Source organism: Piliocolobus tephrosceles, chromosome 10, assembly GCF_002776525.5.
Source record: "Piliocolobus tephrosceles isolate RC106 chromosome 10, ASM277652v3, whole genome shotgun sequence".
Taxonomy (NCBI): domain Eukaryota; kingdom Metazoa; phylum Chordata; class Mammalia; order Primates; family Cercopithecidae; genus Piliocolobus; species Piliocolobus tephrosceles.
Window position 1 is genome coordinate 61,696,938 of NC_045443.1, and position 20,158 is coordinate 61,717,095.

General features: G+C 43.7%; 1 protein-coding gene across 1 annotated transcript in view; it reads left to right on the forward strand.

Annotated features, from left to right (window-relative positions):
• The first annotated feature begins 881 nt into the window (after window positions 1–881).
• Window positions 882–20,158, forward strand: part of RASSF3 (Ras association domain family member 3) — an 87,954-nt gene continuing 68,677 nt past the window's right edge. The window contains exon 1 of the mRNA XM_023225083.3: window positions 882–1,389. Within this exon, the coding sequence (XP_023080851.1) occupies window positions 1,279–1,389 (111 nt within the window). The 5' untranslated portion in view covers window positions 882–1,278. The remainder of the gene's footprint in view (window positions 1,390–20,158) is intronic.

Below are 20,158 nucleotides of genomic sequence, written 5' to 3' on the forward strand. Positions count from 1 at the left end.
GAGTTGCTCGGAGGATTGAAGGAGATAATGTAAGAGAGTTTGGCTAGTTTGGCTATGCTGGACATTTTCTCTTTTCTAACGTCTCTCTTCCCCTCCTAATGAAACCTCCTCTGAAGCTCGCTAACCATAGCAGGGCTTGCAGCTTCAAAAGAACCTTTCAGTCAAGATCTTGAAATTAGTATGATTTAAATCAGTGCAGTAACACCAAGGTGTAAAAGACTGTTACCCACAGGTGGCTTTAAAAGAGGATTAGCTGACTGGAAGAATTTTAGAAAACATGGAAACTTTTTTTCTTGTATGTGGATGAATAGAATTCCCTGATCTCCTTATCCCCACCACTTAAACCATGCCTGTGGGTGACCGTGGAAGGCTGATTGTGGCGGGGACATTTACAAAGCACATTTAATTAATAAGCACTCGATTGTTCTGTAACTATAGAACTAGTTCACCCTTCAGTTGCACTGAGTGCGCCTAAGATAACGATCTTATTTGGAAGTGAGCCCTCGCTAGAAAGAAGGGGAAAAGGATAAGACCGAAGCTCAAATCAATGACCAGAAAGGATGTTTTCATTCGAATAAACTCAACCCAGTTGTTAACCTCCGCACCCATCTCTGCCAACTTGAAATCCTCCAGGAGGGGCTAGCTGCTGGGGTTCAGGACGGCTGCAGGAAGCCGTGGGACCTGGGGGGCCCTCCCACAGGGCCGGGCAACCCCCACCCACTCCCACAGGACCCTGGGAGGGGGACGAGCAGGGTGTGGACAGCAGAGAAAGTTCCCCGCTCTGCCCCCGCCCTCTCCGAAACTCGAGCCAGCGAGGCTGGGGGCGGGCGGACGGCTCGCAGAGGAATTTGCAGTTTCCGGGAGGTTGAGGAAGCGACCAGAGCACAGCTCCACCAGATGCAGCCCTAGCGCCCGGCTTTCCGGGTTCCGCTACGCTGCCGGGAGAAACCCGCGCGCCTGGAAGGGGCGGGCCGGGCTCCCCCCACCTGCGGGCGGGCGGGGAGGGTCGGGCCCGCGCGGGGTGGGGCTCGGCCGGTCGCCCGTCCGGGGCGGAGTCCAGGGAGGCGGGGTCGAGGGCGCACCGGGGCCGAGCCGCGCCTGGAGCCGGGCGGGGAGGCGACGGGAGGGGCTGGGACGCCTAATTGAGCGGCGGCCGCAGCTGCAGCAGGACGTCCCGGGGCCGCGCGCCGGGAACCTCGCGGGGCTGGCGGGCGCCGCACCCCCTCCCTGGCCGCCTGCGCCCCGGGGAGGCCGCTCGGGCGCTACGGGACCGGCAGCATGAGCAGCGGCTACAGCAGCCTGGAGGAGGACGCCGAGGACTTCTTCTTCACCGCCAGGACCTCCTTCTTCAGGAGAGCGCCTCAGGGCAAGCCCCGCTCCGGCCAGCAAGTGAGTGGCGAGCGGCGGGCGCTGCAGTCCGCGTCCCGGAGCTCCAGGGAACCCGCCAGCCCGCTCCCCCTGACTCCACGTGTCTCTGCAGGGCGCTCGGGGGATGCTCGCCGGGAAGGAGGAACGGGCCAAGAAGTGGCTTCTGCCTTTTCGGGTCCCGGGAGCGTGCCTGGAGCTTGTGCATGTGGGCGAGGGAAGGCGGAGGAAGGGCGGGGAGGCTGAGGGCCGGCTTCTGCCTTCCGCGCCAGATGGCCTCTGCAGCTCCGCCTTGGGCCGCCGCCTGCGGGGAGCAGTCCCGGAGCCAGCAGGCGTCCCCGGGCTACTCCCCCATGTTTCCCCTTAGCGTCCCCGCTGGGTCGACGGTCGGGTTCGCGCGCCTGTCCTTCCTGTTAGTTTGCTCACTCATATGTGGCCCCCGGAGTGGCTTGGGGTCAACGTGTAATAGCTAGGGGTGGCCAGGTGACCTGGCCTCCCCTCTTCCTGGCCTGGGCGCCGCGGTGGGGTGGGGGTCCAGGGGCACCGCGGGCCTCGCCACCGTAGGCGCTAACTAAATCTCGGTTGTGCGTTTCCTGTAAAGCGAGGTTTTTTGGTGCCCAGATGTTTTGCAAACAAGCTCCGATGCTAAATACTAGCTAGCGACAGCTAACCTTTTGGCCGGTTTCTTCCTTTTTTGGAGGCAGCACGCCGTGGGAAGCACGACTTGGGAAAAGATGGGAAGGGAACTTGTGCCAGTTTCGCCAGCCGTAGCCGTGTTTCTTAGGGAGGCCTTCCCGAAACGGGGCACGTCGGCTGGACTGAGGACCCCGGTGCTAGAACCCGCGGCCTCCTGGCACTGGGAGCCGCACCAGGGAGCCGGGCCAACCCGCTCACATCAGATTACAGAAGATCGTAATGGAACAAATTTGTTGCTTTTAGAAAACAGGCGTTTGCCAGACATTTCTATTAATACCAGACTGAGACCTAGAGACTAGAAGTAAGAAGAATCGTTCAGGGGCCGGATGAGAACTTTTTCTGATGGGTGTGGGAGCGTGCAATCTGTCAGGGTGGTCTTGCCAGACCTCTTAAGTTTAGCCACTTTCTGAAGTAAAATTCTTTCTAAAATTCGGAAGTTCTAGTCTTTTCAGGCCCTTAAGTCTCAAACCAGGAGGAGGAGAGGAGACGGTGAAGGGTAAGCTAAAGTCAAGTGCCCTTATTCAGTAACCGCAGTTAATCTCCAGTCAAGTCCCAGTGCCATAGTTGTCCGTCTTGTATTGTTTCTAAGACTTAAGGCCCCACTATTTACGAGTCACTTTGAGTGGGATCTCTTACTTTCCGCAGAGTGTGTTCTAAAAGCATTAGATTTTGCTGTGAAGTTTGGAAGTTGGAAATGCCCTCCCCTCCCCACGCCCACCCTCCCTGGGTTATAGAAAAATTGCATTTGCTTATGCTTTTTCCATTTTGCTTTTCTCTTTCTTGGCTCTCTCTTCCTCTTGTCCATTTTGCATTTTCTCCTTTCATTTATGTTGCTTTCATCACTTGACATGAAAAGGAACTCATGCTAGTTTGAAGTTTATTCCAGAGGTGTCTGCTAATCTGAAAACTAGTTGGTTCTTGGATTCTCCAGGGGTGAGATGCCACAAGGGCCAAAGTACTCAGATTGGAATTGCGTGACAATCCTTTAGTGCTTTAAAGGGTAAAGACATCAGATTTCTTTTCCAGGTTTATATGCATTTAGCTTTTTTTTTTTTTTTTTTTTTTTTTTTTTGAGATGGAGTCTCAGTGTGTTACCCAGGCTGGAGTGCAGTCGTGTGATCTCAGCTCACTGCAACCTCTGCTTGCCTGGTTCAAGCGATTCCCTTGCCTCAGCCTCCCAAGTAGCTGAGATTACAGGCATGCACCACCACATCTGGCTAATTTTTGTATTTTTAGTAGAGATGGGATTTCACCATGTTGGCCAGGCTGGTCTCCAACTCCTGGCCTCAGGTAATCTGCCGGCCTTGGCCTCCCAAAGTGCAGGGATTACAGGTGTGAGCCACCGCCCCTGGCACATTTATTGTTTCTATGTTGTATGCATTAATTTATGTAATATTCATCTAGCATATATACTCAGGGTAGTAGTATTTAGCATTTAGAATTAGTCTAACATTAATATGTATTTTGAAATAATGTGTTGGAAATCAGGACAGGAAAACATAGTTCCGTGCTTGAAGAGCTTCATATGTGTATCTGAAACTTTATTGCCTGCATATTTTTCCCTTCTAACGTAAGACATGTAAGGTGCTGAGTTGTAGGAGTTATTTGCCAGGCAAAGTGTTCTAAACTGAATTTTAGTGGGCATTGTGGTTTATTTAAAGAGGTGATACGAATGTTTTAAATTCCTGGTAAGATTGGTGAATTAGGGAAGTAAAACATCATAAATTTAAAGCAAAGCACTCTTAATGTAGAACGTTTCTTTTCTCTAAAGTTGGATAAGCTTTTTTCTTCATTTTCATGCTGATGATTATAAGAATAAGAAAAGCACTTCTGACATATAGCATAGTAGTGAAATTTATCCTTTCTCTAGAGAGATGGAAAGAGAGGTGTTGCTAGAAGGATCTATTAGATAACAGTGATTTTTTTTGGATATTGTACCACCTGGTGGAAAAGTGAGAAAAATTAGGTTTCTAGAATTATTGAAAATATGCAGAGAAAACAAGATGTTTGTGGTAAATGCAGAGTGGGGAGAAAGGGGTGAGGGAGCGGGTAGACTAGAAATTTCTTTCTTCTCTTGCCAGGCAAGGGAACATAGCCCAACTTCTTTCTATCCCCAACAGTAACAAAACCTTATAGATATAAAGAAAATGTTATCATTTTTTATCTTATTTTAAACCCCATTCTTAACAACAACAACAACAAAATGGAAAAGGGTTAAAAACCTGTCTAGGCCAGGTGTGGTAGCTCATACCTGTAATCCCAGCACTTTGGGAGGCTGAGATGGGAGGATTGCTTGAGCCCAGGAGTTCGAGAACAGCCTGGACAACATGGCAAAACCCTGTCTCTACAAAAAAAATGCAAAAATTAGCCAGGCATGGTGGCGCCCGCCTGTAGTCCCAGCTACTTGGCAGACTGAGGTGGGAGTATTGCTTAAGGCCGGGAGGCAGAGGTTGCAGTGAGCTGTGGTTGCACTACTGCACTCCAACCTGGGCAGCAGAGCGAGACCCTGTCTCAAAAACAAAACTGTCTAAAAGATATAAAGGGAATGAATATATGACTTTTTGTGGCAGTTTGAATGTTATGTTTATTGTATCCCCAGGGTCTGGATCAGTACCTGATATACAGTAGTTGCTCAGTGAATGCAAGCTGAATGAATGAATGTTTTTCTGATTTGATAATAACCGGATTTTTTTTTTTTTTGAGACGGAGTTTCGCTCTTGTTGCCTAGGCTGGAGGGCAATGGCGCGATCTCGGCTCACTGCAACCTCTGCCTCCCGGGTGCAAGCGATTCTCCTGCCTCAGCCTCCTGAGTAGCTGGGATTACAGGTTCCTGCCACCATGCCCAGCTAAATTTTGTAGTAGAGACGGGGTCTCACCGTGTTGGCCAGGCTGGTCTTGAACTCCTGACCGCAGGTGATCCACCCACCTCGGCCTCCCAAAGTGCTGGGATTACAGGTGTGAGCCACTGCGCCTGGCCCCTGATCTTTACCATTTTCAAATGTACTCTATCTTATGGTTCTCCCAAAAACTGTATGAAACATTAACTTAATGAAAGGGGGAGGTATTATTTAGTGATTGTGTAAGGCCCACACCTAGATAGCAAGAAGGATGGAACTCAGGTTTTCTGACCCAAATTACACTCTCTATTTTGTTGCTTTTTAGCTGTAAAAATAATTTTACAGCCCCATATTCCCTTTGCAAATAAGGACACCTAAAATTTAAGAGTTTCTTAAAAATTTTTTTTTTTTTTTTGAGATAGATTCTCACTATGTCACCCAGACTGGAGTGCAGTGGCAGGATCTTGGCTCACTGTAGCCTCTGCCTCCCAGGATCAAATGATTCTCATACCTCAGCCTCCTAAGTAGCAGGGATTACAGGCATCTGCCGCCAGGCCTGGCTTTTTTTTTTTTTTTTTTTTTTGTATTTTAGTCGAGACAGGGTTTTGCCATGTTGGCCCGGCTGGTCTTGAACTTCTGACCTTAAGTGATCTGCCCTCCTCGGCCTCCCAAAGTGCTGGGATTACAGGCATGAGCCACCGTGCCTGGTCGTTTCTTAAAATTTCAACTCCCTGACGTGCACATATTGTCATGATAGTGTTGATAATTTGTATTTGTGGATTCCCTGTGTTTCAAAGGATCTACCTAATCATTGTTTTCAGCAGAATCAAAAATGTGGACAGTTCTGTAATTTATTATTTGCCTTCTTGATTTCCCACCAAAATCAAACTGCCTGTAAATAGAGGACACATTCAAATTTCCAAAGAGTAGAAATGGTCTAAAATTATAATCTGTTGGAGTGTGTTTTACCTCTTAGCTAAGCTCCCTCTCCTGAGCCTTTGGTAGTTCATGGGAATAAGGAAATGAGACAGTATTTTTGCTTTAGAAATAGGATAGTCAAGAAGTCTTGAGAAACATGAAATTGTCTTCTGAATAACCCACACTAAAAAAAAATTGTGCTAAAGAATTTTTCAGTAAGTAAGCCTATGAGACTCTACACAGCAGGCCTCAACTTCACCCTTTTGGTTTTCTCTTTCTTATTCAAATACTTTTGTGCCTCAGTTATTTGGTTGTGTCTTACTGCTAGAATCAACAGTAATGAGCTGCACTCTTTTATTAGTGTTTCCATTAGAAGTTTCAGAGCTAGATCACTGGGGTAAAAGGATAGTGGTTTATGACAGTATAGGTATTTTGACTATACTAGCCCCCCCCTTTTTTTTTTTTTTTTTGGAGACAGAGCTTCGCTCTTGTCATCCAGGCTGGAGTGCAGTGGTGTAATCTCGGCTCTCTGTACCCTGTGCCTCCTGGGTTCAAGTGATTCTCCTGCCTCAGCCTCCCGAGTAGCTGGGATTATAGGCGCCCGTCACAATGCCCAGCTAATTTTTTGTATTTTTAGTAGAGACAGGCTTCTGCCATGTTGGGCAAGCTGGTCTTGAACTCCCGACTTCAGGTGATCCACCCACCTCGGCCTCCCAAAGTGCTAGGATTACAGACGTGAGTCACTGCTCCTGGCCTATGCTAGCTTTTTAAATGCTTATTTTTAATTCCTGTATTATGGGGCATAAACATTTTCACTAGACATTTTGCCTAGTGCAAGGTGATTTACACATCTTGTCTGCATGTCTGATATGTTCTGTTCTTACACGATATTAATCCATTGGAATTTTGTGTTTGTGTGAGCAAGATTCACAAAGGCATATTCCTTTAAATGAATTTCAAAAGAAAATTAGTTTCCAGTCTTATAAAGCCTCCTATTTGAGCAATATACTCCTTATCCCATTTTTTCTTCTGGCTAACTCGCAAGATTTGGAATTATTTGGAAAGCAGTGACACAAAACATTTTTGAAAAGAAAGGCTAAAAATATCCAATAACGTGGTTTTTCTTTTTAGACTTCCTTTGGCAGTCAGTGCCTGTCATACTGTTAACATTCTTTTTCTGGGAGAAAAAAAACTGAGGCTGACCAAATGCTTTCTAGTGTGGCCTGATTACCAACTCTTAGCCCTGGGCATTAGCCCTTGCATTTTCCACCCCAAGTCTCCAAGCATAAGTAGCTGTCTTTAAATAAAGGCCCCAGTTTGAAACATGCATTTCACTCCTAATTTGGCCAAAGGCCATTGGCTAGCAGTCTCTCTTCAGAGGGGATGGTGAAAAGACAGTAGGATATATGATAAATGCATGCAAAGGAGCTTCTCTTCTATATGACAAGTCTTGGCTAACTTAGCCTCTTTATATCTTCCTCTCTTTGAAGAGCTATACACATTTGCCTTGTAGGAAGTTTTTATTCTCATGGCAAGCAGTCATTACCTCTATTACAAGGCCCCCGCTTATTGTTCACCCTGTGATGTAATAACTTTTAGGACTGTAGCCATATTAGCCTTCTCTTTAATTCCTTTCAGGCCCCATCCCTGTCTTGGAACCGTGGTCAGGAGTTGCCGCCCTCCATTCTCCTTAACATGTCTACTCAAAAAAAGTCTTAAAGCCCTCTATTCTTTCCCTTCATAGCAAAAATTACAATTTGTCATTATATTTTGTTTAATAGAGGACAGAGATTAGCATTTTTTATCTACTACATAAAATAAATGCTTAGCAGTTAAGGTGCTTGAACAAACGAAATCCTGCTCATTTTGGATGGATGTCCCAGTATTTGGTACTGTTAGTTTTCCTTTATACACGAATGTACACAGTGTCTCCCCCTTTCCAAACTAGACCATAAGCCTTCACAGTATCTTACAGGTAGTAGTGATTTAAAATGGTATGGTGTTGGTGATATCTGTGATTACTGGTTAGGCATAATTCACTTTATATACTTTCCCCTTGTTTTAAGAAAACTCATCATGTATTTGTTTTTTTTTTTTTTTTTTTTTTTGAGACGGAGTCTCGCTCTGTCGCCCAGGCTGGAGTGCAGTGGCCGGATCTCAGCTCACTGCAAGCTCCGCCTCCCGGGTTTTCGCCATTCTCCTGCCTCAGCTTCCCGAGTAGCTGGGACTACAGGCGCCCGCCACCTCGCCCGGCTAGTTTTTTGTATTTTTTTAGTAGAGACGGGGTTTCACCGTGTTAGCCAGGATGGTCTCGATCTCCTGACCTCGTGATTCGCCCGTCTCGGCCTCCCAAAGTGCTGGGATTACAGGCTTGAGCCACCGCGCCCGGCCGTATTTGTTAATCTAGTTGACAATTTATTGAGTGCCTACTATGTGCCAGATACTGTTCTAGGCTCTGGGGTTAGGGTGGTGAACAATACACAGTCCCTAGCCTCTTTTGGCAATGTTTTTAAAAAGCTTATCCAATAGGCAAATGAAAATATCTCTCTAATTTTTCCCTAAAGAGCTTGTTCCTTTAGTATATTTGAGGAAACTTTGAAATGTAGTTTTTCAGGAACACACCTATTTTGTAGTGTGGTAAAGCTATACATTGATTGATTGATTGATTGAGACGGAGTCTTGCTCTGTCGCTTAGGCTGGAGTGCGATAGTGCGATCTCTACTCACTGTAACCTCCACCTCCTGGGTTCAAGCAATTCCCCTGCCTCAGCCTCCCCAGTAGCTGAGATTACAGGCGTGTGCCACCACGTGCAGCTAATTTTTTGTATTTTTAGTAGAGATGGAGTTTCACCATGTTGGCCAGGCTGGTCTTGAACTCCTGACCTTGTGATCCGCCCTTCTTGGCCTCCCAAAGTGTTGGGATTACAGGAAAGAGCTACTGCGCCCGGCCCTATACATCTATTTAGATGGGAATGTTGACGTGGAAGTGTATCCCTTCCTGTTTTACATCCCTGTGTAAAACAATCGTATTTCCTTATTGATGACTGTCTTCCAACAGAAACATAATCATCTTCAAGGTTAGAAAATGTTTTTTTAGTAACTTCAACCAGAGTTAGCCAAACTGGTTAATTCACCAAAATGTTAACCAAAATTAACCAAAGAAATCAACCAAATTTGGTTTATTTTCCAGCTCTTTTTTTTTTCTTTTCTTTTTTTGTTTTTAAAGAGATGGGATCATTCTATGTTGCCCAAGCTAAACTGCAGTTGTTATTCACAGGCATGGCAATAGTGCCCTACAGCCTCGAACTCCTGGGCCCACATGATCCTCCTGCCTCAGCCTCCTGAGTATTCCTGGTTTTTCTTAATAGTTTAAACAGATAGTTCTGGTTTGGCTATCAGTAGTGTTGTTAAATAACTTTTGTTTGCTTAATGTTTTTTTTTTTTTTTTTGAGATGAGTCCTGATCTGTTGCCCAGGCTGGAGTGCAGTGGCGTTATCTCGGCTCACTGCAACCTCCGCCTCCTGGGTTCAAGCAATTCTCCTGCCTCAGCTTCTCGAGTAGCTGGGATTACAGGGGCATGCCACCATCCTCAGCCAATTTTTGTATTTTTTAAGTAGGGACAGGGTTTTACCATGTTGACCAGACTGGTCTCAAACTCCTGACCTCATGATCCTCCCACCTCAGCCTCCCAAAGTGCTGGGATTACAGGTGTGAGCCACCGTGCCTGGCCTTTTTTTTTTTTTTTTTTTTTTAAATGGAGAGGGCCAGATAATGCTCTAGGAAGGATGTCAGAACCCATAAAAAATGATGAGTGTTTGAAATATATGTAAAAACCTATGTAACAAATCAGAAAATATATTCTGAGATAGAAGTGACCATTCTAAAACTGTGCTGTGCAATACGGTAGTCACTAGCCACATGTAGTTTTTGAGCACTCAAGAGGTGGCTAGTCTGAATTGAGATTGCTGTGAAAAATACACACTGGATTTTGAAGACTAGAAAGAAGTAATGTAAAATATATTATCATAATTGAAAAATTGCAATTACATGTTGAAATGATAATATTTGATAATATTTGAGTTAAGTCAGTTTAATGTTACTTATTTTTTGCATGGCTACTGGAAAACTGAAAATGATGCATGTGGCTCGCATTATATTTTTGTTGAACAATGCTGTTTGCTAAAGCAGAGCTGGCAGCCCTTGCCGGAGGTTTGAATCTCCATTGTTTTGGTGGCTGCAGACGGATGGATGTGGGGGTACCAGCCTGGTGTGTTGGAAAGATTTTTCTTTGTGAAGGGGAACTTGCCCTTTACTGTTGGGGATAGTTTCTTCTCAGCCTATCCAGGGACACACATACCAGCATTTTGGGGTTGTGAAACTTTTGTGTGGGGAACTTCCCCTTTTTTTTCCCACATGAGCCAATAAGATAAAACTGACCTAATGACATTCTCAGTGCAACTCTGCCTTCAGTTTACAGAGAGAAGAGGGCTCATGTTTCATAGAGTATTAAAGCAGCAAGCTTAATATTTTGCATTTTATGGACTGTAATTGCTAACTGCTGCTACATGATTCAGTCAGCTAAGAATAATTTACTAATTATATATTGCAGCACTTGGTTCTTTTTCCAGATGCTAAACAAAGTGAGATAATTAGAGGAGGAAAAAGGGTGAGTTTGGGAATTAGAGACCAGAAGGATAGATTTAGAAGATCTTGGAGTTAACAGACTTAGAATATAATCAGCAAAGGGTTCACTTAAAATTAGTGCAGGTTGCCAGGCGCAGTGGCTCACGCCTGTAATCCTAGCACATTGGGAGGCCGAGGTGAGTGGATCACGAGGTCGGGAGTTTAAGACCAGCCTGGCCAATATAGTGAAACCCCATCTCTACTAAAAATACAAAAATTAGGCGGGCATGGTGGCGCATGCCTGTACTCCCAGCTACTCAGGAGGCTGACGCAGGAGAATCGCTTGAACCCGGGAGGTGGAGGTTGTGGTGAGCCAAGATCGTGCCACTGCACTCCAGCTTCGGCCACAGAGTGAGACTTCGTATCAAAAAACAAACAAACAAAAAAAAAGAAATTAGTGTAGGTTGACCGTGTGTGTGTGTGTGTGTAGTCTTCTAAATTCATTTTCTAAGTATTGAATATTCACAGTGATGCTAGACTTAAGTGCTAGAGATTCGGTGGTGAACAAAACAGATTGAAACCTGCCTTTATGGGGGGCCTATATAGGTTCGTCTGAATTTGACTAGTCTAGATACCTCTTATAAGTGAATTTGTACAGTAATTGTCTTTTTGTGACTGGCTTAGTTTACTTAGCTTGATGTCCTCAAGATTTATTCATGTTGGAGTATGTGTCAGAATTTCCTTCCTTTTAAAGGCCGAATAATATATCCATTGTATGTATGTATCACTTTTTGTTGATCCATTCATCCTTCCATAGACATTTGGATTGCTTCCACCTTTTGGCTTTTGTGAATAATGCTGCTATGAACATGAGTGTACAAATAGCTCTTAAAGACCCTTCTTAAAACTTTTTGCGATATATACCCATAAGTAACAGTTGCTCTAGAATCATATGGTAATTCTGTTTTTAATTTTTTGAGGAATACTATACCGACAAATTTGAGTCCTTATTTAAACCCAGGATTATGGAATACTGCTGCTTGATTTCAGCTGTCATTTGGTTGTCTACATTGTATTTTATCGAATTGGCATTATTCCCCAAATATTGGAAAATGTGGAAGTTTCTAATTTTTGCTACTGTAAATAGCACTAATAAATACCTTGAACATGAAACCTTTTCCGTTATGGATTAATTTTATAGGATAGTTGTACAAAAATGAAATTTTACTGATTATGAGGGTGTGACTTTTTATGACTGTAGTTATATATCACCAATTTTTGTCTATTTTTAAGTTTCATTACATCCGTACCTCCATTGGATATAGTCATTAAAACACAGAAAGAAAACTTCAATAACTAAAGGCACCTTATTGCTATTTAATTTGCCTTCCTTTATTATTTTTTAAATTATCTATTATTATTTTTTGAGATGGAGTTTTGCTCGCCACCCAGGCTGGGGTGTATGGCACGAACTCGGCTCACTGCAACCTCCGCCTCCGGCTCACTGCAACAGGAGAACCAAGCGATTCTCCTGCCTTAGCCTCCCGAGTAGCTGGGATTACAAGTGTCCGCCACTACACCCTGCTGACTTTCGTATTTTTAATAGAGATGGTGTTTCACCATGTTGGCCAGGCTGGTCTCAAACTCCTGACCTTGGGTGACCCACCCGCCTCGGCCTCCCGAAGAGCTGAGATTACAGGCATGAGGCACTGCACCCGGTGCATTCCTTTAATTAACTATGAATTTAATACTTTTTTAATACTTCTGAGTAAATCTCCCCGTGTGAGAATTGTCCATGCATGACCTTTGCCCATTTGTCTATTAGGTAGGCAAAATCTTGAGAGAGCACTGCTCGAGTCTGTGCATTTTTAGCTGGGTAGATGGTTCTCCTTTTTTGAGGTCAGCTGAACTTCAGGGTTTTTTTTTTGACTTACACTGTTTGTACTAAAGGGATATTACATATTTAGGCTTTTTTTTTTTTTTTAAAGACGGAGTTTTGCTCATGTTGCCCAGGCTGGAGTGCAGTGGCGCGATCTTGGCTCACTGCAACCTCCGCCTCCCAGTTCAAGCGATTCTCCTGCCTCATCTTCCCAAGTAGCTGGGATTACGGGCGTGCGCCACTATGCCTGGCTACTTTTTGTATTTTTAGTAGAGATGGGATTGATCAGACTGGATGGTCTTGAACTCCTGGTCTCAGGTGATCCACCCGCCTGGGCCTCCCAAAGTGCTGGGATTACAGGTGTGAGCCCCTGCGCCCAGCCCAGGCATTTTGAAATACTTCAGAATGTGTTTCAGGCTGGTATCACTGAAACTAAGAAAAATACTGTAGTTACAACATGGGGAAGGCATTGCTAAGAAAGCATCACCATAAATAAACCCGTGGGATTCCGAAGGTGGGGAGTTGGGTGATGTGTTTTCTACTAATCATGTTTTTTTAGAAAAAGGGTGACTAGAAAGTTCCTGTTTATCTTTGAATTTCAATAAATTTCGTGCTTGTTTTCCAACCACTCTGGTAGAATTTAGAAGAACCTAAGTTATTTTTTATTTTTATGTTTTTGACAGTCTCGCTCTATCACCAGGCTGGAGTGCAGTGGCGCCATCTGGGCTCACTGCAGCCTCCGCCTCCCAGGTTCAAGCTATTGTCCTGCCTCAGCTTCCTGAGTAGCTGGGACTACAGGCGTGCACCACCATACCCAGCTAATTTTTTTTTTTTTTCCTTTTTAGTAGAGTCGGGGTTTCACCATGTTGGTCAGGCTGGTTTCAAACTCCTGACGTTGTTGTCTGCCCTCCTCAGCCTCCCAAAGTGTTGGGATTATAGGTGTGAGCCACCGCGCCTGGCCAAGCCTAACTTATTTTGTAAATATACTAGGTATTGAAAAAAGGATGATAGGGCAAACTGCTGGAAACCTTACCCACCAGAGATAATTTATACTGTTTACCTATAGGCTTATTGTCTTTTGTTGAAAAATTGTGATGAGAAAGGGATTGGCATTGGCATCTATTAGGTTGGTGCAAAACTAATTGCGGTTTTTGCCATTACTTTCAGTAGCAAAAATCTCAATTACTTTTGTACCAACTTAACACTTTAAGCCTTGTTGATGCCTTTGTAGAAAATTGTTGCTTAATCTCTTTTATTCTGATGAACTCCTACTTTGCATTGTTTCTTCTTTCAGAATCTTTTTATCAAATGAATCTTTTAAAAACATGTGAGGAGTTATTTCTGACTTTATGATTGATAGTTTAGGAGCCCTCCTTAATTCCCAATTTCTTAAACAAGCTTACTGTGAAATTTCTTTTTTCTTTCTTTCTTTCTTTTTTTTTTTTTGAGATGGAGTCTTGCTCTGTTGCCTAGGCTGGAGTACAGTGGCATGATTTTGGTTCACTGCAACCTCCACCTCCTGGGTTCAAGTGATTCTTCTGTCTCAGCCTCCCCAGTAGCTGGGAATACAGACACATACCACCACGCCCAGCTAATTTTTGTATTTTTAGTAGAGACAGGGTTTCGCCATGTTGGCCAGGCTGGTCTCGAACTCCTGACCTCAGGTCATCTGCCTGCTGCGGCCTCCCAAAGTGTTGGGATTACAGGCATGAGCCACTGCGTCTGGCTACTGTGAAAATTTTCTACAAATGCTTGTTTCGAGGAATCTTTTTTGATATTTTGCCAGCAAAGTCATAGGAACTAAATTTTTTAACATGAAATTAGAAAACAACAAAGTTAAATGTATTATGTAGGAGGAAAAGTACCAGTACTAAAATTAACTTTAGCATTCCTTGGTGTTTTACAGTTAATAGAGCATTCCAGGGGAATTAAAATTCAGTTGATTTTATTGAACTTTAATTTCAGAGGAACTCTGAGATGAGAAATTTAACTAGCACATTTATCCGTTTAGGCCTTAAGCAGATGCAGGTTTCATGACATGCCAGAGGTAAATTCAGGGGTACTTGACTGTAGTGAGTAATTTCTTAGCTATGGGAAAATGTAAATATTATGTAGATGGTATAAAGAAACAATATTACGTTTGTCCATTTAAGGTCTGTTTCTGTTTGTTCAGACAGGCTTGTGGATTGCTTTTCTTGCCAGTGTTCCTTTAGGAGGAAGGTACAGCCCTTTCAGATATTTCGGAGTTTTCTTTTCTTTTCTTTTTTGAGATGGAGTCTCGCTCTGTCATCAGGACTGGAGTGCAGTGGCACGATCTCGGCTCACTGCAGCTTTCGAGCTCAGCTTACTGCAGCTTCCACTTCCCAGGTTCAAGAGATTCTCGTGCCTCAGCTTCCTAAGTAGCTGGGATTGCCAGCACCCACTACCTCGCCTGGCTAATTTTTGTATTTTTTTTTAGTAGAGACAGGGTTTCACCATGTTGGCCAAGCTGGTCTCGAACTCTGGGCCTCAAGTGATCTGCCCGCCTCTGCCTCCCAAAGTGCTGGGATTACAGGCATGAGCCGCCATGCCCGGCCACGTTTCTGTTTTAAAATTGCTTTCTTGTGTTTCCTCTGCCCAGATTTGGTCACATGAAACTGTCAATTAGCGTGAATGAGGTGCTGCTGCCTCATTAATAATAAACCGCAGGGGTTTGATCTTTGGCTGTCATATTGGTGGTCTCTATATCCAAATAAGCATTCGTGAAATTTGGGGGAAGAGAATGTGGGCTTATTGTATAGCAGAAGGAGTACTTTTCATAAAGGCAAACCTAGCGCCGATATCAGCAAATCCACTTACAAAATCCATTCCTAAAGGAGGAAGTTCTGTTACAGTTTTAAAATTAGCATTACAATGGATCTTGCTTGTTTGAGGTGAGGGCCTAAAACTCAGTAATGAAAAAGAGGGAGAACTATAGGCTAAAAGGGTGTGTGTTCTTAATTGATTAATTGCAGGCAGCTATGTAGGGCACCCTGTGTTTAAATCACTAGCTGTATTATCTTGGGCAAGTCATTGTACTTCTTTGATTTTTAAATTTATTTTTATTTTTTTCTTTTTTATGAGACAGGATCTCATTGTTGCTCAGGTTGGTCTTGAACTCCTGGGCTCAAGTGATCCTCCTGCCTTGGCTTCCCAAAGTGCTGGGATTACAGGCATGGGCCACCACACCTGGCAAATCGTTGTACCTCTTTGAGTCTTAGTTTCCTCATATGTAAACTAGTAGGATGCCTGGAAGTTCATAAGCATTAATAAATGTTAGCAATAGTTATTACTATTATTTTTTGAGACGGAGTCGTGGTCTGTCGCCCAGGCTGGAGTGCAGTGGTGCGATCTCAGCTCACTGCAAGCTCCGCCTCCTGGGGTTCACACCATTCTCCTCCCTCAGTGTCCCCAGTAGCTGGAACTACAGGTGCCTGTCACCATGCCCAGCTAATTTATTTATTTATTTATTTTTTAGTAGAGACGGTGTTTGACCGTGTTAACCAGGATGGTCTTGATCTCCTGACCTCGTGATCCGCCCACCTTGGCCTCCCGAAGTGCTGGGATTACAGGCGTGAGCCACTGCGCCCGGCCAGCAACAGTTATTTATTTATTTATTTTTTTGAGACGGAGTCTCGCTCTGTGGCCCAGGCTGGAGTGCAGTGGCCGGATCTCAGCTCACTGCAAGCTCCGCCTCCCGGGTTCACGCCATTCTCCTGCCTCAGCCTCCCGAGTAGCTGGGACTACAGGTGCCCGCCACCTCGCCCGGATAGTTTTTTGTCTTTTTTAGTAGAGACAGGGGTTTCACCGTGTTAGCCAGGATGATCTCGATCTTCTGACCTCGTGATCCGCCCATCTCGGCCTCCCAAAGTGCTGGGATTACAGGCTTGAGCCACCGCCCCTGGCCAGCAACAGTTATTTTTAAAAGATCCTCCTACATGCCATTATATACCCCTTTTCATTTGAGGGTAGTAGACCATATGGAGAACTGACAGTGGTTGAAAGATTTGAAGTGAACTAATAGATAGTCCAGCCAAAGAGCGAAAAATGGCAGGAAATTAGGCCTGTCTCATTGGCTTTATTAACCAAAATGAATTGGGAATCTCAATGTAATTCATCAGGAAGGAGCTCCAGTCATTCCTGGAGGATTAATTTTATTTTTTTACTTTTTATTTTTAACTGCATGCCGTATCACTGTGGTGCCTTTGTTTTTGGAAAGGAGCTATGGCCTGCTGACCAAGCCTGGGGGCACCTAACCACGAGTCTTTACCAACTTCTTTTTCCTTTAAAGCAAGCCACTCCGTTGAAAGAGAATGATTGGACATATGAAAGTGTGTGTTTTTTTGCTCAAGAGTTTATGTACAGTTAACACATTGTACACATTTTTTTTAACTTCCTCTTTCTCTCTTATCTGCCTCTGATCACGGGATCCTGGCTAGTTTTGCTCAGGGCAGCTCGCTTGACCTGGTGACGAATTCCGCTGCTTCCTGGGGCTTTCCTTTTTCCTCCAGAAGGTCTTGTGCTCATGGTTTAGGAACTTAGTCACTGTCGTCTTTCTGGTTTTCATGAGATCAAATCAAATAAGGTAATACATGCAAACTGTATAACGTACTGCAGAGGCAGACCCTGCTGCTGTCCTTAGAGTTCAGTTCCCTGGCAGTGGCTGGATTCCCAGCCCTCTGTTCTCTCTCCACAGAGTGACTGTCTCAGCTTTGAGGGTTTCAGCAATGCTGGATGCTTCCACATTTAGGAAACAGGCCTGCTTATGCTCCAGTACAGGCATTAAAGCTCAATGAGTCTTGTGATCTGCTTGGCCAACTCTTCAGAGTTCGTTTGTACTCTGTAAAATTGGTATGAGTCTTGGAATCCGGTGGGAAACCTCTTCCTAGTCCTACAGGCCGGATGCGCCTTCTGGGTTTTCATATTCTCTCTCCATCCCCAACCTCCCCTTCCTTTGGTTGTATGTTTCTCACAATGAATTGGTTGTTGGAAACTGGCTTTGTAGTAATTCCAAATGCCATTGTGAAGATTTTTAATAGCCTTTAAATTTTTTAATTGGCTGAGCTGTAATGTTATTGATATATTTTTGTATATATGTTATTAATAAGTTAATTCATATAAAAGGCTTGGAACTATACCTGGCATATATAAGTACATGTTTAATAAAGATTAACCTATTACTTCTGCTGGGTGTGGTGGCTCACACCTGCAATCCTAACACTTTGGGAGGCCGAGGTGGGCAGATCACTTGAGGTCAGGAGTTCGAGACCAACCTGGGCCAACATGGTGAAACCCTGTCTTTACTAAAAATATAAAAATTAACCTGACGCGCTTGCTTGAACTTAGGAGGCAGAGGTTGCAGTGAGCCAAGATTGTGCCATTGCACTCCAGCCTGGGCAACAGAGCAAGACTCTTGTCTCAAAAAAAAAAAAAAGCAAAAAGAAAAAGATTAACTTATTATTTCTAATGGTATTAGTATTGTTTTATTTTATTTTATTTTTTATTTTTGAGACAAGGTCTTGCTGTGTCACCCATGCTGGAGTACAGTGGTGTGATCATGCCTCACTGTAGCTAGCTTTGAAATCCTGGGCTCAAGTGATCCTCCCACCTCAGCCTCCTGAGTAGCTGGGACTACAGGTGCATTCTACCATGCCTGACTAATTTTAAAAAATGTTTTTGCAGAAATGGGGTCTTGCTGTGTTGCCCAGGCTGGTCTTGAACTCCTGGGCTCAAGTGATCCTCCTGCCTTAGCCTCCCACAGTATTAGGATTACAGGTGTATGCCACCATGCTCATCCAGCATTCTTAATTAAAATAATTTGGTAGGAGATTTTATGAAGGCAGTGTGGTTCAGTAGAAAGGTCTGGGGATCTAGAATTGGGAGACAATTTTAATTTTGGATCTGTTATTTACTAGCTCTGGAAGCTTGAGCAGGTTCCTTAGTTAACTTCCTTGAGCAACAGTTTCTTGATCTTTAAAACATATTATAGAGGGGTTAAATCAGATAATGTATGTGGAAAGTATTCCTAGATTATAGATTATTACATAATTGTAAGTGTGGTAGCAATCACAGGTATGTTTAGAGACTACTAAAAAATGATTTTCTCCTAATTTTAATCTTGTCTCATGTAAATTGATGATACATTCTCAGCTGACTGTACTATTGACACTTGATAAACAGTTTTTTGAAAATGAATTTATTCCCCATCTCTTCTATGTCTGTTTTTATCTGTAGAGTGGTGATTTGTGTTTGGGGGCCTGAACAATTGATAGCTAAACATCAAATTTAAATTACTTTATGAATTGATGATTATGTTATGAAGCACTGGTGATTTGAGGGAAGATGACATTTTGGCTTATTGAGGGGACTTGAGTTAATTTAGCTTTAAGCCTTCCAGATTATCCTGCCTATGAGCTTCACAAGGGCAGACCACATCTCTAGTTTACCATGATATTTTCAGTGCTATTTCGGTGCCTGGCACGGAGGACAGAGGGAGTCCCAGTGATATTTGTTAATTAACTACCTCCTTTTCATCTGATCAGACTTGTGTCAGAATTATAATCAAGGAAAAGTTGGGCAAAGGCACTAAAATGTGTTTCTTTTGGTTTCAGAGGGAGTAATAATAAAACAACAGTAATAGCTTATATATTCATGTGGAGGTAGGATATTTAGGTGAAAAGTATGTTGGGCCAAGGGTATGGATACCTAGCTCCTAGGACTGGTCCTTTATTAAATAGCAGAGATAACTTTGGGAGAGTTACTTAACCATTTTTTTGGCTTCAGTTTCTTCCTCAAAGGCCCTGTCCAGCTGTGTGGCAAATGGTTAGTTTATTCTGGAACAGAATTACTGATTGGAGGGAAAGTAACAGCAATAGGACCTGAGAGGGCTTCACAAATGTATTGAGATGCCAAATGAATTAGTTTAGAAACAGCTATATTAGGTCATATCTACTTGGATGGGGAAAACCCAAGTGAGCTGATTAGTCATGGGTGTTTGAGAAATAAATAGAATATATAGAATTATTTCTTTTCCAAAAGAGGGAATGTCTTGGGAAAGAAATCAAGGGGGACCTGGGTGATATCTTTGATTCATCCCCTATCTAGTGCCAACAAGAACAGGTTTCTTTCTTTCTTTTTCTTTTTTTAAGAATGGATTTCATGTAAGCCAAAAGAACACTTGATTGTTTTGAACTTCTGTATATTGCAGGAGTTATAAATACAGTATCAAGAACTATTTAATAAGAGCCCACTAGCAGTTCCACGTTCCTCAAAACCAGGACAGGATGAATGTATGAGAATCATCTTCTTACTGAGAATGGTAGGACAGAAGGGATTGTTTAGCCACTATACTTCCTGGAAAAGTCAGTACTTGAGGGTTGGTGCAACTTTTTGGGATTGAGGGAGTGTGTTCATTTCTTTTGGAAGATTAATTTTTTTCTTTTTTTTTTTTTTGAGACGGAGTCTCGCTCAGTCGCCCAGGCTGGAGTGCAGTGGCATGATCTTGGCTCACTGCAACCTCTGCCTCCCAGGTTCAAGCAATTCTCTCTCCCTCAGCCTCCCGAGTAGCTGGAATTACAGGCATGCACCACCACGCCTGCCTAATTTTTGTATTATTAGTAAAGATGGGGTGTAGCCATGTTGACCAGGCTGGTCTTGAACTTGTGACCTCAGGTGATCTGCCTGCCTTGGCCTCTCAGCCATTGCGCCTGGCGTGATTAATTTCTTTCACTTGCTTCAAGTGTCTCCTTTATTCCAGCCTACACATACAGGTAAATATTCCTAGAAAACTTTCAGCAAGTTAAATCCTATTATAAAATGCCAGA